The sequence below is a fragment of the Sipha flava genome, unplaced genomic scaffold (assembly GCF_003268045.1).
Source record: "Sipha flava isolate LNK unplaced genomic scaffold, YSA_version1 217_pilon_pilon, whole genome shotgun sequence".
Lineage (NCBI taxonomy): Eukaryota > Metazoa > Arthropoda > Insecta > Hemiptera > Aphididae > Sipha > Sipha flava.
Window position 1 is genome coordinate 162496 of NW_020272843.1, and position 11447 is coordinate 173942.

An 11447-nucleotide genomic window follows, 5' to 3' on the forward strand; every position below is an offset into this window, starting at 1 on the left:
TACTTTTTTAGTATAAATAACAATGAAAAAAAAATTTTAGTTATATCAATAAATATAATACCCATTAAAAAAAAAAAAAAATAAGTGTTCTGGTAATCTTAAAGATAATATTTATATTCTATTAGTTTAAATTATTATTTTTGGTATTGCATTATATCTATATTTTAAATTAATTAAAAATGTCAGTATATTTGGGTTAACATTTTTAGTAGGGAGAGAAACAGAATTTTTTAGAAGAATATTGATAAACCTGTAAGTGTTGAAATAACCATAATAAATGTGTTGTGTGAATCTGGATAAATCAACTGATCGACTAAAGACAACATTTCGAAATTCCGTCAGCACCTTATTAATTATAAACTAAAAACAATAAATAGTCAATACAGAAATAGAACTAATTAAATAAAATAAAATAAAAATAAAATATCGTTATTTTACAAATCATAAGGTCTATTGTATAAACGATTCACATCAACATAAATCAAAAATGATTTACAGCTGACACTTAACATTTTATGATTAATATGGGTAGAAAATATTATAAAATTATTAATATAGACTATTTATTCATCATTATTTATAAGATGAAAACATTACAGTAGTAGAACTCCTTTCATAAAATTTTGAGAAGTTAAAATTAATACAATTTTGCAATGTTTAAAAAAATGCGATGTTCTTCGATTTCCATTCTGATTTTTGTGTAGTAATATGTAAGTAGTCTTGTACTAATATAGAATTGACAGGCTATTATAAAAATATTTTTCTTTGAAAATAAACGCCGTAATAACATTGTAATCATCAATTAAATTTGTTCGTATCTACTTGTATATAAGTAATTTCTGGATTATACATTTATCTATATACTTTGGTATACTTCTTTATACAGTTATTAAAAAAACCTATGTATGATTATTACAACAAAAAAAACCATTCATCATAATTTCATGATTTTCATGTTTTTCATTTAAGATTCCATCAATTAGGTTTTAGTGATATTTAAAGATAATTGATTAAATACAAGAAAATTTCTATTATTTTCTCATCTTTATGATTATTGTTAGCTGATATTTATTTCGTAATCCATTAACTTATAGCATTCATTTCTAATATTTTATCTTAGAATTTTGCAAGACCAATTTTTCTATTAATACAATTTAAAAAGTCAGAAGACTCTGTTAACTATATACTTTTATAATTTTTATGTAATTAATTGTATACAATATAATCAATGTGGTCTTTGTAAAACATTTTAAATTACTTATGTTCTTGACAACCTTCTAATTTTGATTTTTTTGTACTTTTTTCTTCTTTATTAATTTAATTGTGTCAATACACCAAGTATTTTTACAATGTCATTTAAATTTGCAATTTATTTATTTGTTTACAAAGTAATTACAACTTTTACAAATTTTTGGTTAGCTTATATGTCTAGATCCATATCTGAATCTTAGGTGTGTTCTTTGGGTTCAAGTAGTATATCCTGTGGTAGTCGTTATTTTAATCTTAGGTTGGCGGATTTTCTGCCAATTTTTTTTTTTTCTTTTTTTTATTTGAAATGTCAAATTGACTTTGAAAACATTATTTTAACAGATTTATTTCAAATTACCTAGTTTCACATTTTTCAAAGAGTAATAAATTGTATTATCTATAATATAGAAACTGTAAGTTCATAAAGAACAATTCATTTAAAAATTAAATAAAATAAAGCTAGGAAGTTTATCTATTTATACATCATGTATGTAACTTAGTAGTTACTCATATATAAACCATTACTAAAATCAAACTACATGATGCCAAAAACTTACAGAGTATAACATTTAAAGACTTTATTAATTTTGCACTTATAACGTCTGTGACTTACTTGGCAATATAATGTCTTAACCATACTTACTTTTTCTGCACTAAAAGAATTAATAGGCGACTGATTAGTAAAAACTGGGTGAACTTTTTAATGTCAAACAATTCAACAATTTATATTTTGTAAATCAAAAAATTTTATTTTTCATTAATTTTAGATTCTATGTGAATAGAGGAATGTATTAGTTTATGCAGGATATGTACTTTTTTTTTGTGTATGTTAACAACATTTTGATCAAAAAAAATACTCCAGTAATCGCAAAATAACCAATGTTTGATAGAACATGGTTTCTAGTAGGTATTTATAGAAAGTCATTTTTTTTAATTTTTCATTAATTTTCCGAATAATTAAGAAAAACGTGCAAACAACTATATATGTTTTCTTCGAAAATAATAAAAATATTATATTATCATAAACTTTTAAAATTTTCACTATAAATATATCACTATATCACTGTTTACAATACTTATATGTAGGACACTTCTCAAAAAAAAAAAAAAAAAATACAAACCTATAAGTATTTAATTTTTACAAAATGATTGAAATCACACAAATCTGCTAGATTTTTGTGGTAAAAATACATGCCATTTTAAATTTATATACTCAAGGCTTAAAAATTAAATACAACATTTTTCATATAGTTCATATATATTCCTCATAGTCAAAAAAAAAAAAAAAAGGTAATAAAATGAAAATAAAAAATATACTTAAAATTCCCAATAGGTATGATTTAAAAACATTAAAAATTAAACTTTGGCGGAGTCAGATATCTCAAAGACATTTCCATTAAAAAATTTTAGTTATTTAGTTTAAGAAATTCCATAGTTTCAGAATATTTTAATCAAGTTTATGCTGTTTATAACAAATTAAATTTTTAATGCCTTTTTTTTTGTTGCTAATATTGGAACAGAAACCTATCTTAAAAAGAAATTTGGTTCTTCTTCTGTATCAACCATCTTCAGAAAAATAAACTAAATCATACGATACCTTTCATTCAGAATGGTTTTTTTATTAACAACCTAAATTATTTTGACGTTTGTAAATATAATTTAAACCGACGTATATAAACTCAACAATTAGAAAATTTCTCATAAACGACCATAAATTACCAAAAATACCCTAATACGTATAAAGTATAGTAAAATGCCGAATCATGAATTAGAATTATAGTACGTTTTTTTTTCTAGTATAAAAATGATTAATGAGCAATGGGTAGAGCTTGGTACGTCATTAAATGATTTCTTTAAATATGCTTAATAACTACGTATTGTGTATACCATCAAAATTATTTGAAGTAGTAGCTAACTCAATATTATTTATATCTAGGGATGAAAGATTAAGTGCTTTGACTATAGACAATGGTACAAAAATGATCACAATTTCCAACGGTCGACTAAAGCAGCTCAATACAAATACAGGACTGTATTTAGGTAAGTCTGTGTTCAAATCAAAATCAATTTTAACTCTAAAAAAATGTATATTTATCATTTTATTAAATATATAATACCATTAACCCCTGTATTTTTTTTAAATTGAATGTCGTTAGATTAATTACTTAAATAATATAAATATTTGATTTGTACCAATTAAAACTTTTGTGATTTTATAGGTGGTACCGAAGACGTGGAAAAATCTACGGGAAAAAGGTACCGGAAAGGTTTCGTTGGTTGCATTTCAGACTTTATCCTGAACACAGACTACCAAGTTAAACTATCGTGGTCCACCGGTACAGAACACGTTTGCATATCATAGAGTGTTGAACGACGTACAGTATTTATCTCCTTCGGCACTTGTGCGCTTACCTTGAGCTTAACCGTATAAAAATGAAACCGAACATTTACAAAAACTCAGGTTTCTGATAACTTAAAAAAAATATTTACTTATGTGTTTTCTTAACGTTTGATATCTAGTCTAATTTAGTTAAAAGCTATTCTTGTTTTAGATTATTATTATTATTATTATTGTTATTGTAACTTACGATCAATTGAGAGTCAACTAACTAGTTTCAAAAGCAGCCGAATGTTCAATATTAAAATTTACACACACACACACACACACACACACATATATATATGTATGTAAATTATCTCGAATTATTTGAAAAACTTTGAACAACTTAGGTATTATATATACATATATATATAATGTCTCGTATGATGATTGTACCTTAATACGTAGTTGTTTTAAAAAGGAATTTTAAGATTATTATTCGAACGCTCTTTCCCATATTCTATACACTTTTATCCACACTTCAAACATTATTATTGTATATAATAAATTACTTAACCAGCTGAAATACAAAAATATTTCCGAATAAGAATAAAATATTGTAGAACATAGATTTTTTCGGCAGAAGAAATTTACCGTCTATACGAACAACGGTAACAATGTGTTTAAAAACGTACAGCTAGTGATAATACAATTATTATTATTAATATGTTTTTTTTATCGATTTTGGATGATGAAATTTTTAAAATATTTTTCTACACCTGTGAAAAATCACTGTTATATCCATTGACTTTTTAGCATTAATTTTCTTATCTTCATACACAACAAATCACTGTTGCGTGCGTTTGATATATTTTAGATATTTCAATAATATATAAATATGAATTACAAGGTTTTTACGTACATATCTTAAAATTAGAAATTTAAAATTGTAGACAATAACCCTTAAAATCATAAAATTTGTGTTTTTTTTATATATAGAAATGTGTATTTATTATTTTAAATTACCTATTTATAATTAGTAAAATATTGTATTCGTTTTGCTAAGATATCAAAGTAATTTGAAAAAAACACACTGTTGTAATTTTAAAACTGTGTATTAATAAAATTGGCACTTGTTAACAATAATTATTATACATTACTATAACATTTTGTACAATACTATAAAAATAACATATTATGTTTTGTTACGAAACGGTAACCGATATAATACTCGTATGAACATACACGTGTTTGTCAATTAAAATGTCTAAACATAAAATAATAATTTGTGTGTTAGAACTATGTAGGGAAAATGCTACTTGTTTAATTTTAAAAAAATACCATCACCTCATTTCTAGCGATAAATAATTAATAATATATTAATAAGAACTTCTTGTGTATCTAATTATCACTTTGTACATGATTTTAGCGACTGATTAAATGAAATACAATTTTGACAAATTGTAAAATATTAAAAATGTATTATAATTTACACTATATTTTGTTACCCAACTCGCTACGGACTCTAGGTAATGAGATAATAGTTTAACCATTAAATGTACTTAAAAGGGTCATTTAAACTCCCATATGGTGTGGTACTACTTAAAAACCCGTCGGTTATTTTAAGTCCAAAGCCTACTAACACGATCCTCGGCCTTATTATTTATAAATCATGCCATATAGAATTGACGGTCTAGTGCATTGAGGACAACTGTAAAAAAAGATGTAATAGAAAGCTTCCGTAAATACTATAAGACATAAAGACAATGTCACTCAAGAAAAACTTCAAGAATCAATACAAATACTGACTTATTTAACTGGATACTTTTATCCTTAAACCTGTTGTAACAAGCATGCGAAAAACCTTAAATAAAAAACGAATCCAATTCAATGAAGTTGAATTAAGTATACTCAGGCTACCTTTATTCTGAACTGCAGCTGGTGATAATGATAATGATGATGGTGAGGGGATGGTGACAGACTCATAGCAGACTATCTTCAGGTGGGGCTTTTATTCTATTTAATGTTTCAAAACGCGTATGAGATTCACACAAAAATGTTATTCTTCACTAATTGTTTAATATGTGTTTTTCCATAAAATTACTTTAAAAAGCATTTTTGTTGTTTTCCGTAAACATATTTTAGCTAAAATAATAACCGGTGAAAACCGAAAAACTATTATTTATATTTAAATGACCTTTGTTATCAAGGTTGTTTATATAATTGTGAACACACAACAATCTACATTTCTTGGATTTATTTGTATGAAATAATATCCATTCACCATTCTTCCTTTGACGATCGGTCTAGCAATATTTTAATTAATGTTATATATCTGTATTAATATTGTATAATATAATTCGAGTACGTCTTACAAACCTATTGTGAATATGATTATTTGGCGCTAGCCGCGCTGCAGTATAATATTGTATTAACGCGTTTAGTCTTGCATCATAAAACATTTATAGTAATTGATTACGTAAAGTCACTATCGAAGATCCCCTAACACACATATAGTTCATTCAAATTGTATTTTGAATTCAACTATTTTTTATCGATCTACCCATATAGTTGCTCAAGTATGTAAAGTAGTTCAACACTCGTACGAATTATGTACATCGTTATCTTACAATGTTCTATCATATGTTAGTTAAATAATGTTTTTATCCTATTATATATTCACAATAAATAGCTTCTAGACGCGAGGGCATAAACAGGATGGGCTTAGCTTACTGATTAATGTCGATTATTAAATAATTGTTAAAGCACTTTTTAAGTTGTACAAACAGAAGCATTTGAACATCTCCCCTACGTAATATTTATGTTACCAATAAAATAACGTTTGATAGACTAAACTATTTAATAAGAACTTTCACAGCACTCCTGTTGAATACACAGAATACAATACATTCAAGAAATGTATGTACATAAAAGAAAAATACAAATACAATACCAATACATTTCGTCTCGTTTACCGCCAATCCACTATTATACACAAAAATATAAACATCATTAATTATGATGACACCCAATGCATTTTTTTTTCTTTTGATAAAAGAAATAAGCATAACAAATTTAATTTCTATCTAATAATTTGTATTAGTCACTCAAAGCCGTCAAATTTTTAAGATAACACCTCGTGGCGCGTACCCATTGTATTTTATAATGTTGGCTGAGCACACTAACAATACAACTCACTGTATAACCAATATAATAAAATGTTGAATTACCGGTATAGCCCTCATAATAGTTTATTGTATTATAAATTGATAATCATCAATAATAATAATCATACTTATATCTTGAAAAAGTAACCTTATTGACAGTATTATTTTATATTTTTAATATTAATATGTTTTTTCGTAAATTAACAATATTGCCAAGTTTCACAATATGTCTGTGATTGTTTAAAAAAAACGAAATGGTCAGTATGTATGCGATTTCTAATGACTAGACCACTTGTGTGCAGCGTCCATACCGCTATTATAATGTTACACATATAATTAACAATAGCAATTTATCCTTAGCTTTCACCGACAGTTGCGGGTACTGGAAGACCTTGTCGATTTAAAGAAGGCTTGGTAATTGGTGACGTCATTCAACAAGTAAAATGTAATTTAGAAGTCGATAATCTAATGGTTGCACTGACCAGAGGATGAACATTGGGTATTTATGCACTTATTATGTGATTTATGTTTACACCAATGGTTCTATGTACACGTAATTAAAGTATTATGGGCCTAAAGAAGCCCGTGAAGTATGAGGGGAGCAAATTGCAAAGAGAGCCCAGGTAAAAGTTTTATTTTCTTGTATTTGGTGATCAGTGAAATAGTGTCGGTAAAACTATACGGAAGAGAGTAACGTTGCAGCATTGTGATTTAATTTAAGTAAATTTTATTCTCAGATCTTCAGATAGGGCGTGGTGGAAAAAATTCCTGTTAAAAAATGAAAACAAAAATAATATTTGGTGTAAGTAGCACTCCATAGCAAAAAAAAATATTATGTTAATATGAAACAATAAAAATCTGCTCATTTCCATTGATTATAGAATAGAATTATAATGTATTGTAAATTATAAAATGTTATAACTTAGAATCAATGATAGTACATACAGCGTAAAAACCGTTTGTCCGTCACGAATGTACTCGAATCATCTATAAGAAACGCCGTTCGTTCAGTAAAATATTTCATCGCGTTATGTGGTTCAACGGTGCAATTTTTTTGATGTCATAATATTACGAATAAAATTAAGTTTTGCTATAAGTCTAGAAATATTTCATGAATATCACAGTTCAATCTTAAAATATACATTTGAGTGCATCAGCCTTGAGAGTTAATAGATATAATTACTTACAGTGACGTATTTAGAAACTTATTTTTTGGGGGAGAGGTGTCATACCTAATAGTGAAGTAATTTTATAAATTAATATAAAATGTTCTTTATCAACATATTTTTTAAATATTAAATAATAATAATAATAATTAATAACTAAATTAAACGTATGATTGTATTAATCGTATTTTATATTACTTTATGTTGCGCATAGATTCATAGTACATATTGGTAACTGACAAGACGTGAAAGTCACTGACTAACATATTGATATTCTTATCGACCGATAATTTCTCCACATCAAATTATTTATATACTATGTGTGTGTGAGTGCCGTGTGGTCGATTGTTATTATTATTATCCAATTACAATTTAATTATTAGTGATATTAATATATATATATATTTTCATTATACTTTATAGAATAAACAAACTAAAATTATTATATTACTGATATGTTTAAAATTTGACGTTTTCAAATTTTTTTTTTGGGGGAAACCCCCCAGCGCCTCCCTTCCTATAAATACGCCACTGATTAATTACATAAATAGGATATTTAGGAAAAACGATTCATAAATGCGTTACTGTCAGTAATGTCAGTAATATGTTTTGATAACAAATGTGTATGTAAACCTTTTGTTGATCCTCCCGACATCTTCAATATGACTAAACATTGTTTACATTATACACTTTTTCCATCATTTGCGAATAGGAAATGACTTCAAGCCGACGATGTATCTCTATCTTTTTTGTGTTTAATAAAAACACTATCACGGGAAATTATATAATAAAAGTATAACACAGTTAAATATTCAAAAAAAGATCCATGAGTTGTTACCGTACGCTTCGTCCCACGTGTTATATGTATAACCGAACAGCTACTAATTAGTTAGTACGTAAAACGATCAGTATTAATCTTATCTTACAAACACGTTGATCGGCAATCGGCATCGATTAAATTATTGAATCGCTGTTACATAGTCCCGGGAATTCCGGTATTTTATTACACAAGTCCCGGTATTTTCGGTACCAAAAAGTAGTCAGGATCCTGGGATCCTAGGATTCGATATCCTGAGATTGTAATCACTAGTTACTGATAAGCTTATAGAAAAAATAATAATTTTCCTCTAAATAATGTGTACAATTTTAATGTTTTTTTTTTATATATAAAATAGGGATTTATTCAATGATCGATTTTAATTTTTTGATTTAATCATATAGTTATAGACATATAATTTAGACAATGCAAAATAGATTTCAAACCCATTAAATAAGCTAGGTAGAACTATGTCGTATACGAAAGAAAATAATTCATAAGTGGATGTTGTTGATAAAGGTGATAGTGTTATGTCACTAAATGTTTCTTAAAAGCCAGGTTTATTGGTAAATAATATTTGTGACTTAACACAAATAAAGGATTTGAATAGTGAGTTATTGGAACTAGCTTCAACAGTATGTCCAACGAAAGCACAAGACTATTCTTCAATAGATGGATACTTATAAACCGAAGACTTATCATTAAAAAGTGAAGACATTATCAATGATGACATGAGTGAGAATGGAGAACACGACGTGGAACAAGATATAGAAGATAATGAGTCTTGACATAGAAAAAATTACGTTCAAAGAAGCATTGCAGTTAGCGAATCGACTGAAGAAATGATATCTCAATACAAGTGATACAGTTTCATTGACATTGGCTAGTCAACTTCAATCTAATTTAGAGCGAATTTCAACACAAAAAAAAAAACAAACAAACATTTTAGATTTTTTTTCACCGTTGAAAAATTATGAAAATACGGCAATATTTACGGAATACCGATTTTCAATATAATCCGTTTTTTTTTTTTTTTCATCAAAAAACCAAAATAAAACTCAAAATATAATAATCGTAGAGATATGAAATGTTCACTGAATGCTTATTATCATCGCTTGTCATGTATGGTATGATTTTCGAAACAAATTTTTTTTTAGCTATTAATGGAATGTTGATATTTTCCTATTATTTTCATATTTAATCTATGGTATAAATAACTACCCGACATAATGAATATGCCAATCGCACCACCTCAACTGCATACACTGCATCACGGCATACGACGTGGGCCAATCATAGACGTTTTAACATATCACGTCATTCCCGTTCCTAGGGCACCTTACCTAACCAGGTACTGGTAGATCACAGAGTTCTAGGAGACACCTGACTGTGTTAATACTAGTCGTGCCCAACTTGATTCCTGTACTGTTTACCTTTACCTATACGTATAACGTATATCATATTTACAGTGTGTTTGTTCATATTAATATACCAAATTAGTTATATATACAAATTGAAGAGCAATAGAATTATTTCCATTATAATATGGTATTTTCAGCAACTCCCAAAAAGTACGAACATAATAATTTTGTTCCAAGATTAAGTGTTTAGTAAACACCTGTAGAATCCAAACTTCCAATTGTTTATAATAATATATTTACATAAAAAAAAAAAAAAAAACACTAAACTTATTTACTTTTGTTACATATATAAACGTTATAATATGTATATGTATATATATATATATATATGTTCAAGTTGCATTACGTATAGATAATAGATATGAAAAATACAAAAAATAAACATAATTCAGAATCATTTGAATTGTTAAAATTAAATTGATATGAAGACGTTTAGTAGTAGTAGTAGTCGCGTATGGGAAAATGTTCTAGAGATTTATCAAGCGGCGCCTAGAGATTCACCTGACATAAAACCCAGAGGGTCCTTTCAGACAATCAATTTGGCTTTCGACGTGAACGTTCAACCATCGACGTGTTGAAAAAGGTACTAGCTATAGTGAACCGTAATGAGTTCAGGCCATGGAGACGCAGAAATTTATGCGCACTAGTCTCAATAGACGTCGCCAACGCCTTTTACACGGTTCCTCGGGACAGAATCAGAGACGCATTGATAAATAAAAACACCCCTACTTACCTAATAAAAATACTAAGGGATTACCGTCGAGAGAAGCTGCTGCAGACGGACATCGGTAGTATAAATGTTACCAGTGGTGTACCGCAAGGATCAGTTATTGGACATACTTTATGGAATTTATTTTATGATGACCTCTTGCGGCAATCTCTACCAGATGGAATAGAAATCATCGCATTTGCGGACGATATTTCAGTGGTTAGTGTTGGAAAAAATACCGAAGTTTTGGAGATCACAATGAACAACACGCTCAGCTTGATCAGTGAATGGATGAACATCGATGGTTTGACGATCTCGATAAGCAAAACGGTTGCAATGGTTATGACGTCAAAACGACGTTACAGACGCCCAAAATTCGCATTGCTAGGTGAGACACTGGAGCTTAAGGATCATATAAGTTACCTCGGTGTCGAACTTAGCTCTAAAATCGGCTTCTAGGAACACGCGAAAGTAGTGCATGAGAAGGCCATCAAAACGACGACTGCCTTATCAAGGTTGATGCCGAAAATCGGAGGCCCAAGGTAGATCAAGAGAAAACTGCTCAAGTCGGTTATACACAGCCAGCTGCGGTATACAGC

General features: G+C 27.9%; 1 protein-coding gene across 1 annotated transcript in view; it reads left to right on the forward strand.

Annotated features, from left to right (window-relative positions):
* Positions 1 to 4239, forward strand: part of LOC112683006 (pikachurin) — a 53591-nt gene extending 49352 nt beyond the window's left edge. The window contains exons 13-14 of the mRNA XM_025553832.1: positions 3185 to 3288; positions 3468 to 4239. Coding sequence (XP_025409617.1) covers positions 3185 to 3288; positions 3468 to 3610 — 247 coding nt within the window. The 3' untranslated portion in view covers positions 3611 to 4239. The remainder of the gene's footprint in view (positions 1 to 3184; positions 3289 to 3467) is intronic.
* Positions 4240 to 11447: the final 7208 nt, after the last annotated feature.